Source organism: Aethina tumida, chromosome 4 (genome assembly GCF_024364675.1).
Source record: "Aethina tumida isolate Nest 87 chromosome 4, icAetTumi1.1, whole genome shotgun sequence".
NCBI classification, from domain to species: domain Eukaryota; kingdom Metazoa; phylum Arthropoda; class Insecta; order Coleoptera; family Nitidulidae; genus Aethina; species Aethina tumida.
Window position 1 is genome coordinate 623,997 of NC_065438.1, and position 15,819 is coordinate 639,815.

At 28.2% G+C, this 15,819-nt stretch overlaps 5 protein-coding genes across 9 annotated transcripts; 2 read left to right on the forward strand and 3 right to left on the reverse strand.

The window, feature by feature from the left end:
• Positions 1-175: 175 nt before the first annotated feature.
• LOC109594287 (metallophosphoesterase 1) lies at positions 176-2,809 on the forward strand. Of its 3 annotated transcripts, none has more exons than XM_020009495.2 (6): positions 176-294; positions 378-730; positions 783-949; positions 999-1,087; positions 1,144-1,410; positions 1,858-2,809. In XM_020009495.2, the coding sequence occupies exons 1-6, from the start codon at positions 196-198 to the stop codon at positions 2,014-2,016; spliced, it is 1,134 nt and encodes a 377-aa protein (XP_019865054.2). In that variant the 5' UTR covers positions 176-195; the 3' UTR covers positions 2,017-2,809. The 3 variants fall into 3 exon arrangements, with proteins under 3 accessions (XP_019865054.2, XP_049822255.1, XP_019865055.2); XM_049966298.1 differs by having other exon boundaries at positions 2,360-2,809; XM_020009496.2 differs by lacking the exon at positions 1,858-2,809 and adding an exon at positions 1,656-1,730.
• A 1,699-nt stretch (positions 2,810-4,508) lies between these two features.
• On the reverse strand, positions 4,509-5,196 carry LOC126265307 (uncharacterized). Its single transcript, XM_049966300.1, has 2 exons — positions 4,867-5,196; positions 4,509-4,804 (listed from the first exon to the last, which is right to left on the reverse strand). The coding sequence occupies exons 1-2, from the start codon at positions 5,068-5,070 to the stop codon at positions 4,619-4,621; spliced, it is 390 nt and encodes a 129-aa protein (XP_049822257.1). The 5' UTR covers positions 5,071-5,196; the 3' UTR covers positions 4,509-4,618.
• Positions 5,197-6,521: 1,325 nt separating this feature from the next.
• On the reverse strand, positions 6,522-7,384 carry LOC109594293 (uncharacterized). The gene is made up of 2 exons (XM_020009503.2): positions 7,066-7,384; positions 6,522-6,976 (listed from the first exon to the last, which is right to left on the reverse strand). Exons 1-2 carry the CDS (start codon positions 7,252-7,254, stop codon positions 6,791-6,793), a joined length of 375 nt encoding a protein of 124 aa, XP_019865062.1. The 5' UTR covers positions 7,255-7,384; the 3' UTR covers positions 6,522-6,790.
• Positions 7,385-12,156: 4,772 nt separating this feature from the next.
• LOC109594304 (probable RNA-binding protein 18) lies at positions 12,157-13,439 on the forward strand. Its single transcript, XM_020009513.2, has 3 exons — positions 12,157-12,401; positions 12,525-12,738; positions 12,807-13,439. Exons 1-3 carry the CDS (start codon positions 12,322-12,324, stop codon positions 13,113-13,115), a joined length of 603 nt encoding a protein of 200 aa, XP_019865072.2. The 5' UTR covers positions 12,157-12,321; the 3' UTR covers positions 13,116-13,439.
• A 239-nt stretch (positions 13,440-13,678) lies between these two features.
• Positions 13,679-15,748, reverse strand: LOC126265306 (cytochrome P450 6k1-like). Of its 3 annotated transcripts, none has more exons than XM_049966295.1 (5): positions 15,656-15,748; positions 14,669-15,533; positions 14,396-14,608; positions 14,082-14,330; positions 13,679-14,027 (listed from the first exon to the last, which is right to left on the reverse strand). In XM_049966295.1, exons 2-5 carry the CDS (start codon positions 15,531-15,533, stop codon positions 13,843-13,845), a joined length of 1,512 nt encoding a protein of 503 aa, XP_049822252.1. In that variant the 5' UTR covers positions 15,656-15,748; the 3' UTR covers positions 13,679-13,842. The 3 variants fall into 3 exon arrangements, with proteins under 3 accessions (XP_049822252.1, XP_049822253.1, XP_049822254.1); XM_049966296.1 differs by lacking the exon at positions 15,656-15,748 and having other exon boundaries at positions 14,669-15,228; positions 15,276-15,417; XM_049966297.1 differs by lacking the exon at positions 15,656-15,748 and having other exon boundaries at positions 14,669-15,225; positions 15,276-15,415.
• Between the last annotated feature and the right edge of the window lie 71 nt (positions 15,749-15,819).

Sequence of the window (15,819 nt, forward strand, 5' to 3'; positions counted from 1 at the left end):
TTAATGTAGAACAGAATATTAGAACCGTTTTAAGTAGTATCATCTATATCTACCCAATAATTGCTATTTTATTCCAAAATAAAATATTAGACAGCATAATGCAATAAAATAAAATATTAAATAAATTTAATTATCAAATGATGAATAGTATCGCTTGTAGATGTCGCTACAGGCATTTACTGTTTGCCGTCAACAATGCGCTCAAATATAAAATACATTGTTGAAGTGATTTCCTTTATTATCTGTTTATTTCTTTATTGTGAATACGGCATTTATTATGCTGTCATAGGCAATGTTAGTTTTTCTATAATAATTTATCAGATTATACTAGGTTATGAATAACAACTGTTTGTTTACTAATTTAATCTAAATTTTAGTGTGGGTGGCCTATATTAGATCCCAACAATGAGGATCCAAACATTAAAAGCACAAATGAAAAACCAGTCAAAGTTATGGTACTGGCTGACACCCATTTACTGGGCTCTAGAAATGGACACTGGTTTGATAAGTTACGAAGGGAATGGCAAATGTATAGGGCATTTCAGACTGCCATTCAATTGCATAAACCTGAACTAGTCTTTGTACTTGGTGACTTAACTGATGAGGGATTATATTGTAGTGCTGCTGAGTTTGACTATTATATTAAAAGATTTTACAATTTGTTTCATGTGCCCGATGAAACAAAATTGTATGTAGTTGTTGGAAACCATGACATAGGCTTTCACTATGGGTACAATGCTTGCTTTTATGTGTTTAATGTGGTAATAAATTTCCTGTTTTAGTGTAAGTCCTTATTTAAATCAAAGATTTGTTACTGCTTTTAATGCTCCAGCAGTTCAGTTAGTTTCGCTTAGAGGAAATCATTTTGTTCTCATTAATAGTATGGCTTTGGAAGGTGATGGATGCTTTTTGTGTAAACCAGCAGAGTATGAACTGAACAAAATTAAAAGTAAGTAGTGTCATAAATAAAATGAGGTGTATTTAAATGGGGCTTTTAGAAATTCTGCAGTGTACAAGAGGTACACAAGTGGACAAATGTGACAAGAGAAGTTACCTTGATGTGTACAGCCATCCTATACTTATGCAGGTAAATTAAATTTAATCTTCAATTATGTAATGTTCATAAATGTTTTATTTTTCAAGCATTATCCTCTATACAGACAATCAGATGCTGAATGCTCTGATTTTGACGCGGCCCCCTTGCCAGTAAAACACGAGCGATTTAGGGAACGTTGGGAGTGCCTGAGTCAAGAGGCGACGTTACAAATTTTAAATCAAATTAAACCCAGACTAGCTCTTTCAGGGCACACCCATCATGGATGCAGCAGAAAATTACCTGTGGGAGATGGTTTGGAAATAACCATTCCCAGTTTTAGTTGGAGGAACAAGGAAAATCCCAATTTTGGAATGGTAAGCAATATTTCAATATCCTTTTTTAATATTCTTGCACATTATTAATTTTGGTGAAGGTTGGTATATGAGAAATGCTTTAAGATATTTATTTTTTATGAGAAAACGAAATATTCATTGGAACTAATCAAATTTCAGATTAATTTGATTACTAATCATTTAATTTTAAAAATAAATATCAAAAGTGAAAAGTCATCAATTTAGTTTTTATAATTATATCAGTATATTCTGAGTTTATTTTACAGAGTTTTCAATGATTCAACAGCATGTTTTATCTCACTTAATTAGGTTTAAATACATTCAATAAATTATCATTTAGTTCTTATTGTTTTATTACATTTTTGGTTTTGATAACCCATCATCTAATACTGATCATATTATCTATTGAATTAGATTTTTCGACTTGTTTCAACATGGTTTAAAAGATGTGTTTTCTGCAATTTTTAGGGCGTCTTTACTCCCAACAATTACGCCTTCACCAAATGTATAATGCCCAACGAAAATACCGTCATCAACGTGTATATGTTGGGTGGTATTTCTATCGTCCTCTGGATTTTATATTCCTACTTATTCCGATGTAGCAGGAGGAAAAACAAATATTGCTGACACTGCCTTCCTTTGTTTCGTTGATTTTAACTTCTTTAATTTATTATTATTAATTAATTTTTAACGACTTTCTGTGATTGGTTTTTTAAATGATTTTATTGGATTTTTGTCGTTACAGGTATTAGTTATTTTAATTTACAAGAATCGACTTTTTATATTGATATGTATGTTATTAATGTTAAAAATTTTAAAATTCGACAAATTGATGTGTATAAACAGGAAATCCATTGATCACAATGTGGGCAATTATCGGAATTCATTTGGCAAATCTTACGAACTGTACAGGTTCAAGGCCAAAACTATTAATTAATTATCGGCAAATTTGGTTTTATTTTAATTTCAGACTTAGCGAAGAACGTTAACCCAAGATAATCATAATGATATTGTGGTCTTGACCCATTTTTAACACTGCTCCATTTCGATATTTAGGTTGTGATACTATCATTGTATAATAAAACCTGAATCTTATATTAATTTTTTCTTTTTTTTTACAAAAAATGAATACATGTATAAAACACTGTTCGTCTTATCGTGTACCTGAAATTTCTCGCAGAAATATATATCCCAATGTGTAAATTACTCAAGTTCTATATGTACCTGTCTGTAATATACTGTATGTTATACTTATACTCGAACTATATACTAAATGTCTATTTATAACTCGGTGTTCATACAACTTGCTACAAATAAGATTATTGAAAATGATAGACCTAAGCGTAAGTCCGTTTTTACAATGGAACCATGCTTATTTAACCAAATGTGTTATACTGTGCCAAATATAAAATTTAATATTTTTACGTCTTTTTTTAATTCTTTTAATAACTTTAATTGTCAGGTGGTAAAAATTAAGGTAAGTTCGTAATGTGTTCATTTAATCTGTTAAAATTGATATAATAACACGTGGGTTATATTTACACAATTTAGTTAAATTTAGTTGTTGCTATATAATTAATTATTAAGTATCAAAATTGGTGAGCTTTACGTAAGAGAATCATACGATAAGTCAAAACATGGGCGTTATTACGTTATTTTTATTGGCATCTTACACTTGTTTATGTTTTCATGTAAATAATAATGTTTAATAATTACAATTATAATGTTTTATTGTACACATTTATATTTATACTCTGTGGGTACTAAATTATTTTATTAAATTTCCTTAAGCCCCTATTGATACGTTATTGATCATAGAAATTATTGATAAATTTCTTAAAAAGGTTGTAAACATGTAAAAGTTATCAAAGAATATAAAATAAAAATGGAAATTAAAATGACGCAAACATTTTGCATTAATAATGGTATTATTTTAATAATTTTGTTTTATATTTAGCTCAAATGTTGTTTGGGTTCGATATTATTTTAATCACTTCTTTTTTAAAGTCTTTAAATAGACCCAAAAACAGGAAACACATTGTTATAATGGAAACAGTTTTTCAAAATCAAGAAAAAAACTGAAATTACTATAAGTTTTTAATTTTTTCGGTCTTTAATAATTAATGAAGACGTTAATATTTGTACATTGATAAAAAACATCAATATAAGCAATATTTGGTGCTAAATGTATAGTATGAAACATCTTAAATGTCACGTCGTTGATCTTTGACCGGGGAAAAGTAGATTTAAGTCTTTAGTATCTACTTCTGGAGATTAAAACGCCCAAAGTAGACCGAAGTAAGCCATAGTAAAAACATTAGTTGACCCTCCCTTGTCGAAGAGATCCATTACATACATACATATCACCCACTATCAAACTGGATAAAAAATTGGAAATTTCTTTAACTAACATATATATGTTATAAGACTTTAGAAATTTAAGACGATAGTTTGTCCAAAACGTGTTGACTAAATCAATAAATAAATTATTTATAAATCAGCATAAATTCTGGTCCTGGGTTGGACAACCTCACACTGCATTTATCTACATTTAGACTTATTTTTTCACAACTTAATCAAGCAAAATTAAACGCACAATTTGATATATTACGGTTTCTTCAAGGCATAATTACAGTTTCCCATGGAGTCTGAATTTCATATCAAACATGAGTACGTTTTTTTTTCAAATTCGCACAATTCAAGGATAAATTAGTACATTATGTGGTGGATAATGATAAGGAATGCGGTTTCTGAGGATATAAAATAACGGATATTGCAAAACGTATGAAATGCGTGCTAGAGAAGATCGAATATCAATCAATATTTCGTGATACGTAGAGGAAATATTTCAAATATATATTTGCTTCCAATAATTTATCTATTCAAGCTGCTGCTAAATATATTGTAACCGAGTTTTTGGTTTATTTTACATATTTTTTGTGTTTTATTCTGATTACTTCAACCTTTTATTTAAATTATTAAAAAAAACAAAAAAGTATTTTTTGTACAGTTTATATTCAATAAATAATATACACTATAAAGACAAATATAATTTTTATATTATTATATATAATAAGCTAATACTGATGACGAACTTCAAAGTATACATTATTCTTAACTTAAGCTACATTTTAAGATATTATTTAGTAACAAAAAAAATTACTTCAATTAATACTAATTCAAAAATTAGCCACTTATCACAGGGACATAGTACATCAAACAGTAGAACTTATTCAGGAATGTCACTTAAACTGTAACCTCCAGCTTTCCTGAAAATCCGTTCGTTGATCGGAAGTTCACCAATCATGAAACGATTTAATGCTCTTAAAGCTTGTTTGCTGTGACCAGACCCTCTGAAAGCAACGCTTGCGTCTCTCCCAGCGTATTCTAGAAGAATATCGAAACCACCTGGATGCTAATGAAGGAAATTAAACAGTTAAATCATAATCTTGAACGGAAATTAAAAATATGACTTACCTCATCTTGAAAATCTGTAATATCGTAAACCCTATCGTAGATTACAATCCAACAATCATCCAGAGTGTCGTGCCAGGATACTTCATCCAAAGTTATAACCCTCTCTTCCGGTCCAGCATCCACACAATCATTTGGAATCACATCGTAGCTGATACCTTCCAATGATAAGCTGGCGAAACTGTTGTTAAAAGTTAACTTTGTCATTTTGCTGCCACAGTCGATTAGTTTGAGTCGAATAGCACTTTATGAATGAATTTTAAGTTGATCGTACCGAATTTATATAGTTGCATGATGAAACGAAATTTGGAATTTGTTTATCTAACGTTTATTCAAAGAAGACAGTTATAGTAAACATTATTTACGTACTCCCAATGTCTAAATTTTACTAGTATCATAACGAAATACATATTACGTACCTTAACATTGCGAAACGATAATATTTACATTATTGGGAGAATTGACAATATTGTGGGGAAATATTTTTAATTATAAATTAAAAACAAATATGCACTTATATTATTTTATGCGTCAATACAATTTTGTTTTTAAAATCAGTTACAAAATACCGTTTTAAAGACAATAATTTACTTATTTATGTTACAATTCAACATATTAAAGTTAATTATTTTTTTATAAATATGTACTAATTAATTTTTATGCAAATTTGTGTACAAGAAGAATGATAAATTTAAATCAATTACATCTCTTATAGAAGAATATTGTTACCTATGTCTCAAAAATGATAAATTTCAGATAGTCTTATATTACATTCATTAGTATATAATTTAATCAGAAATAAATAAGGAAATAATTGAAGGCCCTTAGGATTTATTTATTGATCCAATTTTATTGGTTTTTAGTCCTACCTTAACTTAAAACTTTAAGTACAGGATTACTAGGATTATCAGCTTCATAATTTCGTACAATATGAGAGTAAAGACAACTAGTTTTTCACCACATCAATTAATCTTAGGTCGCAACCCTGAAAATTAATACAACGAATCTCACTTAGTATGTAAATGACCAAAAAATAGAGCTAGTAGTTTTAACAAACAAGCTAGATTAAATACGGAAAGATCAAACGAAAATGCCAAAGGGATATTGCATTTCAAATCAATCAGACCATTCTGCTTATGATCTTATATTTAGAACTGAAATTGTTGTTCTCAGATTCACATTTTATTCAATGGTTAATCAGAACATATAAATTCAATAGAAAAAAGTAATTAGTAAATCTTAATTTTACCACAGTCTTATATTTATTTTATTCATGTTCTAATTACTTTTTAGGCAATTTTTAAAATCACTACCATCAGCTTAGACACCTTATCATTAATATTAATGTAATAATGTGTATAACAACTAAAATATTGATGTAAAAAAATAAGCAAATAACGTGATTTATATTTATCTTTTAATTTTAAAACTTTATCTGTGTTGTGCAAAATTTAACATGCAGAAAATAAGAAAAATGTTTTGAAAAGAATAAGATAATCTTCTAATTTATTAACATTAACCGAGCAAGAGCTTTAAAAAACAAAATGTTTCACATATGAAGTTTGCCTCTGTTGCGTAATTGAATTGAGATTAATTTTATCGCAAATTTAAGAGGATGTTACTATAGGGATTGGAGTTAATAATAAGCAATATTTTGTAATAATATTAATTACTGTGGTTTAATGAAATACTGTTTTCTTAATATTACAATCTATGTTAATAATACAAAATAAATTAACAATAAATACCTAAATACTGCTTTGATAAAGTAACGAGAAACATTGACAATACAAACAATATTAAGGATTATATAAATAGACGTTTTAGTGTTAATCCTAATCAAATTAATAAATAAATATTCCCTCGTCACACTTTTACAATAATACTTTTAAATGCAATTCTTCAATAAATAGGAGCAGGAAGCTGACTACTCAGGAATGTCACTTAGATTATAACCCCCAGGCTTCCTGAAGATCCTTTCGTGCATGGGCAGTTCACCGATCAAGAAACGGTCGAGTGCCCTAATTGCTTGCTTGCTGTGTCCAGATCCTCGGAAGGCCACACTGGCGTCCCTCCCGGCGTATTCCAAAAGAATGTCGGAGCCACCAGGATGCTGCAAAGAAAAACCAAATTTAAATGGTGTTCCTTTTTGGTGAAACGTAGATAAGTAAGTTAATTTGATAGGAGCTTTCTGATCCTTACCTCGTCAAGGAAGTCTGTGATGTCGTAGACTCTGTCGTATATTACAACCCAACAATCGCCGGCGCTGTCGTGCCACGACACCTCGTCCAAAGTTATGATCCTTTCCTCGGGGTTGTAGGTCTTCTCCTGGGCTGGGTATCCTATTGTTTGGAAGGCCGAGGTCACAAAACTGCTCAAAATCTTCGCCATCTTTATTTGTATACAGTCCAAAAAGTAAACACTTTAAACACCAAGGGACACTAGTTTCTATATGTATGTTGATGGTTCGAATTGGATTTGTTGAATGAGTATCAAGTTGAACGTACGCGCTTAAATAGCGCGGCTTCTTCGCATGATGAAAGCTCGAATGTGAGTTGCTCTTTACTAGGCTTCTTATCGCACGCTTGCAATAATTTTGTTTAAGAATTTCATAACTGTCAAATTTATCAATCCTTTCGGATGCTTATTTTTGTGATTTATCAACGTTTTGAAATGTGGCTTACGCGTTCATTGTTTTGGACTGTTATTAAGAACAATAAGGTTTACGTGTTTACGTCAACTTTTTGTTTTCGGATTTTTATCTCGTTATGCAATGTTTTGTGCATTATTAATAGAATATTCGAAATGATAATGCTTTTATTATGAAATTACATCAATTTGGATAGTGATACACAAGTTATTGTTTTTGATCAAACCACTGGAAGCAGCTTCCTATGGCAAAATAATAATTTAAAATATTCCTACAATATTATTAATAAATATATAATAATAAAATTATTGAAGCAAAAAATTTATTTGACGTTTCATGCCTTGGTTTGTCCAAAATATAATAATAAAAAATAATTAATTCCCATAATTTGTAGAACTTACTATAATAAATATTTTGACAACAAAAAATATATATATATTTTAATAGTAAAAATTAAATTTTTAAAAAATTATTTCACCTATAAATTTAGGAATTTATTGCTCAACAGAATTCTTTTTTATTTCCTCAATATCAAAAATATTTATAACTTGTTTGCAATTAATTGTTACTTCCCCCCTTATAAATAATATTCAGGTATCAATGGACGGTTACATAATTTTCCAGCTTTCCTTTTCAATAATATTAAATTGCTTCAAGTGTTTGGCTTCCAGTTAATCTCGCAATCTAATTAGCTGTGGTGTTGAATTTCCTATACGCACCACACATGGAATAATAAACCCAGACGGGCATCCCAGTAATTATTTAATTATTATATAAATTTAGATCAAGGATCCAAAAAAAAATTGATATAGAGTGACCCCCCACAACACAGAACATTACTATCTTACCGAAATAGTTACATCAGACTCCATAAAAATAAATAAACCTCTGAGGTTTGTAAATTTTTGTCTTAAAATTTTATGGTTCATTAACAAAATTAGTGTTCATTTGATATCGTTTGTATCGTGTGTCTGAATAATCACATTCTTGTGGCGCATTTGAGGAATGATTTGAAGTTCATGGAACTGATTTATTGCACCAAAATTTCCCAAATACTTAAATATTTATTTGTTTTGAGAATTTTTATGTAATCAATATTTTGTTTTTTCTGCATTAGTTATTATTTATTTAAGTGAATTTCTTCATTGGACATCCCTATTGGAGATTCTACTTAATTAAAATCTGTAATAATTTGTCAAGTAATTAATTATTAATACTTGTAATATAAATTATTAATATTTTAAAATGATAATTGTTGATGCATTCTAAAGCTTTTAATAAATAATAATTAATACAATACAATAATATAATCTTGTTTATTAAAAGTTTATGTAATTGAATGTGCTCTACTAATTTAATTAAATAAGAATTTGGCGTTTTAAAAGATGATAAATTTAATATTAATTAATATGAAATATCGAAGCTTATTTACAAAACATTCTTTTAGAAATATCACGTACCCTCTTGATGGTCTATTAACTATTTTTTAGTCGTTATCATGGTTATTAAATTAAATTTAGAACAACGTGTACAATATTCTACATATCCGTTTAAAGATATGAAAATGAATGATTTATTGTGCAAAAATACTTTTTACCGAAGTTGAAAGGTTTTTGTTGGCAAATTATAGATCCCATCTGATTAAATTAAGTACTATTACGCACATATACTATTTGAATGGTGTTTGTATTAATATAATTAGATTTGCTAATATATAATATAATCTAATAAAGTTCATGTTTCGACCTGAAAATACATAAATATCTTTTTGAACTAATTAAAAAAAAATATATATTAATAATTAATAACTTTAAATTAAATAAATAGTTAAAAATATTCAGAAACACATATAATTTCCCAATAATTTGCAAATTTAGTCAATTATATTGAGTATATCATAGAAAATTGTTGTCAATTTATAAATAAATTTATCATATTATTTAAATTTTTTTAGTAAGCATATTGCAAGAATTCCTGGAACGTTTCGAGTGTACCTTTGACATTATATTTTTTGCTTTTGTAAATAAACAGATAACATTGACTTATTAAAATTATTTAACAAAAATTAAATCGGCTTATGGACTATTACAAAGTGCCACACACAGAAAAATTTTACTTCTCCGTATTTCCAACAAAGAATTCCAGCCTGAACTGTTTGTATTATTATTCTAATCATATAGGAAAACCTTCAAGTTAGATTGCTAATTAACTAGTACAATTGTACTTTTGTACTTATTTCTCTCATTAGTTCCTTCCTTAATGAATAGCAGTTTAAATTTCATCATGGAATTATGTCATATAACATTTCTTACATTCATATTTGACCATTTCTTTCATTTTACCATTAATAAAAATTTTAAAAATATAATATTTCTAAATTCTACAGGATAAGTTTAAAAAAGAGTATATTCAAGTCCTGTATTCCAAAGAATACTTACTTTATTATAAATTATTTTTTATTTTTTAGGGAAGAATTTTTTTCATATACACATAAAGTATTTAATTTGCAATCAAATCTACATAACTAAATTTAAAACACATTAAAAATAAACGAGTTGTGAATCGAAATGTTTAAACTTAAATGATTTTTTAATCAACCATTCTTAAACACATATAAATGATGCCATAACATTTAAAACATTCACTAATATGTGATAGTTAGGTCATCTTCTGATAGTTCAAAACCAGTATTAATCGGATTTGTTTAATATTAATCATTCACAATTTAAGTAATTAATAAGTTTATCGTATTTATCGTGTGGGGATTTAAGAATTTTTTATGACAATTACACGTGCATCAATTTTTCTCATTTGGTAAAATTCTTAGATGAAAAAATTAAAACATAAATTTGCGTCATACACATTCGTTTTGTTTTATGCACAGATAAGAACAGGAAAAGTAAATATTTATAAATGATTCAAATTGAATGAATTTGGAAGGGAGGGTAATCAAAATAAATCTGTCCTTCACACAAGCAGTATCATTTTTATTGATTTTACTTAATACAAATATTTATAGACAAAATATGTTGTTCTTAAATCAAAATTTGAATTTTTAAAAGTCCTAAGATAATAATAATGAAAATTTTAATATTTACAATTAAATTTAACTTGAAAAACTCATCCAGTCAGTGTGAAATTTATTAAATAAATTTAAAAAATTATTTCTGAGTCGAAAGTCTAATTTTGCCACGAGCATCCTCAGGCGATAATTTGTGATAATTTTGCAGCATATTTAAGATAAAATTAAACTCCCAAATCATTTGGTGAGTAGTTCATAGTTTATGTAAATAACGGGAGAGACTGAAACAAGATAAAAATCATTGGATCGTAAAATAAGACAATTAGTCTAACCCAATTTAATTACGATAATTTTTAATGCGTTTTAAGTATTAGCCTGAAATTCTCAGGTCAGTAAGTACGACCTATAATAAACCATTTTTAAACCCAACATATTACTTCTGCCAGTTGCAAAAATAGTTTATTTAATTACAGTATTGTTATTTATTTGATCTGCGTTTTAATTCATACAAAAATATATATTAGGATTAAAACGTCATATTTATTTTTATTATAAACATAATAATTGCGTCTTAAATACAGTTAGTAATGACACAAATTCCTAATTTTGGGGAAACTAAATGAAATAAGGAAAGTTTCCGGGAATATTCCCAATTAAGAAATATTTACCGAATGATGACACGACTAACATTTATTTCTATATACAATTTAGTTTTTCAACTATAATTTACGTCACAATATGAATTTTAATAAATAAAAATTATTTGGAAAAATTATCTACAAAGAAATCAGTGTTAAATACATTGATACATTCATAAAATTATTTTGTACGTATTCGGATATTTTAGAATTCCTAAAATTATTGATAAATTATTTAATCAGTAGGAGTCATTCATTCATAATGTTTTACTACGCTTCCTTATCATACCACACTTCGAATCGTGATTTTTTCACGCATTAGATTTAAACTATAGTAAACAATAATTTTTCCATCTGTAGTAAAATATTTCCCCGTTATTGCAATAATAAAAATATGATTAAATTAATATAAATATAAAATATATTTAATGAAATAGACAGCGATGTGACCAACAGTATTCTTATTTGTAACCTTTTTCATTATCAAAGCAAAAATTCTAAATATGAGTCAGAAATGTTAAAAACCATAATATTATATTCACAAAGAGTTATCTTTCCTTCAGTTTCAATAACTCAGAATTTTTTTGAACTTGTCTGTAGAACATTGATAGCAATAATATAATAATAATTATAAGGATAATTATTTTGTTGAATAAAAGTTGTTTGAAAAAAGTTATTTTAAAATTAAACGTTAGAATAATAAATTAGTTTTTTCAGTAAATATAAATTTCAAATTAAATTTCGTACGTATATTTGCGCACGCGCCGGATGGGTAATCTATTAAATTGGGGGAATTTTTGGAATCATAAAAGAATATTAAAAAATATTTAAATAAATTATGTAATAGCGTATATCCTTGAGGCGATTATAATATTTTCATTTACGTGTTTTTCTTTACTTTCAAGATTTAAATTTAAATTTAAACTTGCGCATATTTAAGATTCCTACTTTACCGACACGGGCGAATGCTAACTAACATTGTTTGTGGTTATGTATATTTTTAACATTGTTATTATGTCCGAAAATATCTCTTTTACGACGAAACGAAACGCTTCATTTTCAAAGGGTTGAGTTTTCGAAATCATTTTACTCACAGACTACCACTTTACTGTATTTATAGTCGCATCGATCCATTTAGTGAGTAAAACATGTCAAGCCCCAATGAAATGGAAAAATCCACCGAAGAAAAACGGCTTTGGATAGGAAATCTCGACCCCAGAATTACCGAGTAAGTCTAAAGTCTAAACTATTCCATTTTTCCCCCACATAACTGGTATTAAATATATAAATGTGATTTACTTGTTGCCATTAAAAGCAATTTAAACTAACTTGACCCATTTATTTTTTACTGGTATCAACTATTGAAACTTGTGCAAAAACATGGTAAAATCGAGAAGTTCGATCTGCTTTTTCACCGAACGGGACCACAGGCTGGACAACCTCGGGGTTATGCCTTTGTCACCTACTTGAAGAGTAAGGATGCTGAAGAAGCCAAAAATGCACTGAATAATCTCAAACTTGGACAGAAAAATATTCTTGTCACATGGGCACACAGTATTAATAATGTATGTTAATTTGAAACGCACTGTATATATTGTTCAGAATCCTACATAGTGATTTAATATTATTTTAGGAAGAAATTGAAAAGCCAAAGCAAGAAATATTTATACCTGCTCTTGCAATGTCAAAGGAGGATAAGAAAACTGATAAATTGTCTCAAATACAAGCCATTGAAAGAAAGTTACAATTAATGGAGAAAAAGAATGAAGATGAATTAAAAATAAATGATACTGTTGCTGCTAAAGCTTCAGTAATCAGCCAGTATCAGCAGAACAAAGTACTGCTAGTGACGAATGGTAGTTCATCATACAAATTAAATCACAGTCACAAAAGAAACAATAGACACCATAAACCATATGTAAATAGTAGACTGAAACGATAATTAATGGTAGTTTTAGCTTTAACCATTAAGAGTGAGACATTTCTATTTGTTATTTAATTTTTAGTATTTATTGCCTCAATTTAGTTTAATTAATACACTATTAACAAAACATTTGAGTTTTAAATGTGAATGTATTTTTTAGAAAATAATTGAATAATGTGTAATATGAAATATTTACTTCAAATAGTACAAATAAATATATGATATAATTATATATTTTTAAATTCTAACAAAAGTGGATTAAAACACATTTTTTCTAGGTAATGAAATAATAAATTGAACATTGAAAATGTATGTTCATTCAAATTAAACCACTAAATTTGATATTAATTCGTTTTTTGGATGTGTTAATAACATATTTTCTTTCAAATAAATGGTAGTTATATAATGGTTGTTTTGTATTTGAAAATCGCCGGTCTCATTACAGCATAAATTATCTCCCAAATTGAGATTGTGTACATGGTAGGAAAATGTATATATATATATATATATATATATATATATATATATATATATATATATATATATATACACATATATATATACGTAAATAAATAAAATGCTGTTATTTTAGTCTCTTTATTTTATTTCATAATCCATATGGCATGTAAAAATATAAATATAAAAACAGGAATTCTTTTTTCCTCAAAGTCAATAAAATAAATACATATTGGTCACATTCATGTCATGAAAACAATTACACAAATTTGTATATGTTAACATATTTTCAAATATCTTTAAACACACATTCACATTTTCTAAATTTCACTGGTAAACCAACTCTAGAAGCTAAAACGAAACTTTTAGGTTCATAAATAAGAGGTATGGGCGTTTGTGCCGTTGCAAAAACTTCATACTCTGAAAGTATCTTGGCCAAACCCAATTTCGTACTCATCATGCCAAATCGTTCTCCTAAAAACACATTTAAATTGAAACTTTAATATATACATTAACATTATTTGTTACCAATACACTTCCTTGGTCCTTCTCCAAAAGGTAGATAAGCTAAACCCTCCTTGTTTATGGAAGTTCCCTTGAATCTGTCGGGATTGTAATTTTTAGGATAAGGAAAGTATGCAGGATCATAATGTAGACCAAACATAGGAATATAAATTGGAGTGCCTTTTTCGATTGTTACTTCTGTTCCAGGAATTTGGTAGTCCTTAGTACATAGTCTATCCAAGAATGGAAGAACTGGATACATCCTCAATGTTTCTATGTAAGAGTAAAAAGTAAATTAAATTAATTAATTAATTAATTTTATTTACTAATTCTCTTACCTGATACACACATGTGTAAATACGTCATTTCTTGTAAACCTTCATAAGTGATTCCATTGTGCTTTTCAATACTACACGAGATTTCAGCTCTTAGTTTTTGCTGTATTTTTGGATGAATGCTCAGTTGATATAACGTATACGACATTGTGGAACTTGTAGTTTCAAAACCAGCCAAGAAAAATTGAGCTGCTTGAGATATCTCCATTGGACCATCTGTAATATGTAAAATAAATGTAAATATATTCATTAATATTGTTGCCTAAAAATAATTACCGAAGTTATATTTTCCAATAAATTCCTTATTATTCCTCAACTCCAAGATTATATCTATAAGATCGTTATTTTTCTGCTCACTTTCTTCTCTCTCTTTAATTGTGTTTGAGAAAACCTTTGTTAAAAACTCATTCACTGCCTTCGGCATGAAAGTTAATCGAAACCATTTAACTAACTGTGGCAGAAAAAAATAGGAGATTTGACTGATGGCATTCCTTACACTAAACTCAAAAATGGCAGCACCATTCTTTTCAAAGTCGCCTTCCTCTTCGAAACTGTACGCATCTATGGAAAAGGCACATTTTGCGATAACGTCGGTTGAGAATTTAGAACATATTTCCTTGCAATTTACTACTTCTCTCAAATGTTTTGCGATGTATTTGTTCATTTCATCTCCAGTATTATTTATCAATGGGAACATCTCTTTAAGTTTTCCGCTGGCGAAAAGAGGTGATATCAGTTTTCTTGTGTCTTTCCACAAGGGATTGTTGCTGAAAAACAGCATACTATGCACCAGCGAATCATGTCTGCAAGACGCTGCGGTTCTGTCCGGAAAACTGCTGAAATCATTAATGAGTATTGATCTTATTAATTTGGGGCATCGTACAATCAAACACGGTTTACAAAATATATAAATTCCGAAAAATGGTTCAGATATTTCGTTGTAAAGTCCCTCCAAAAAAGTACCAATTGATTTTTGTAACGTGGCTAGTTCCCAAAAATTTCCAAAAATTGGTTTAGGTTTGATGAATGGAACTTTTCGTTTTGCCCAATATTCGTAATTTCTACTTGTGTATTTGTGTACGAGATAGAGGAATATTGTCAAAATGGAGACAATAACCACAAGCCACATGTATAACGTCATCTAAAAATAATAGAAGTACATACAGATATAATCCACCAATCCTGTTTACAAGAAAAATTAAAAATGATTTATTAAAAAGTATCTGAGTGTTTAGAATAAAATAGGTGAATGGAAAAACTTACATTTCCTGTAAAACAAGCACACTTTTCACAAACTTAACATGACTGTAGTAATTCTCACATGTGTTAATGGTTATAAGAAATTTTTGTTCGACAAAAACAATTATAAAAAGTGCACACCTCGCGCATACAATTTTGTGAATCAAAACGTATAACGAAAATGTCCC

Bases quoted from the DNA above. Each gene is read 5' to 3' on its own strand.
- LOC109594287 (XM_020009495.2), top strand. From the start codon at position 196: ATGCGCTCAAATATAAAATACATTGTTGAAGTGATTTCCTTTATTATC. The intron at 1,088-1,143 runs GTAAATTAAATT...TTATTTTTCAAG, and splicing joins GCCATCCTATACTTATGCAG to CATTATCCTCTATACAGACA. The intron at 1,411-1,857 runs GTAAGCAATATT...TGCAATTTTTAG, and splicing joins AAAATCCCAATTTTGGAATG to GGCGTCTTTACTCCCAACAA.
- LOC126265307 (XM_049966300.1), bottom strand. From the start codon at position 5,070: ATGACAAAGTTAACTTTTAACAACAGTTTCGCCAGCTTATCATTGGAA. The intron at 4,805-4,866 runs GTAAGTCATATT...TTCCTTCATTAG, and splicing joins TTACAGATTTTCAAGATGAG to CATCCAGGTGGTTTCGATAT.
- LOC109594293 (XM_020009503.2), bottom strand. From the start codon at position 7,254: ATGGCGAAGATTTTGAGCAGTTTTGTGACCTCGGCCTTCCAAACAATA. The intron at 6,977-7,065 runs GTAAGGATCAGA...TTTTCTTTGCAG, and splicing joins TCACAGACTTCCTTGACGAG to CATCCTGGTGGCTCCGACAT.
- LOC109594304 (XM_020009513.2), top strand. From the start codon at position 12,322: ATGTCAAGCCCCAATGAAATGGAAAAATCCACCGAAGAAAAACGGCTT. The intron at 12,402-12,524 runs GTAAGTCTAAAG...TATTTTTTACTG, and splicing joins CTCGACCCCAGAATTACCGA to GTATCAACTATTGAAACTTG. The intron at 12,739-12,806 runs GTATGTTAATTT...ATATTATTTTAG, and splicing joins GGGCACACAGTATTAATAAT to GAAGAAATTGAAAAGCCAAA.
- LOC126265306 (XM_049966295.1), bottom strand. From the start codon at position 15,533: ATGACGTTATACATGTGGCTTGTGGTTATTGTCTCCATTTTGACAATA. The intron at 14,609-14,668 runs GTAATTATTTTT...TACATATTACAG, and splicing joins TATTGGAAAATATAACTTCG to ATGGTCCAATGGAGATATCT. The intron at 14,331-14,395 runs GTAAGAGAATTA...ACTCTTACATAG, and splicing joins TTTACACATGTGTGTATCAG to AAACATTGAGGATGTATCCA.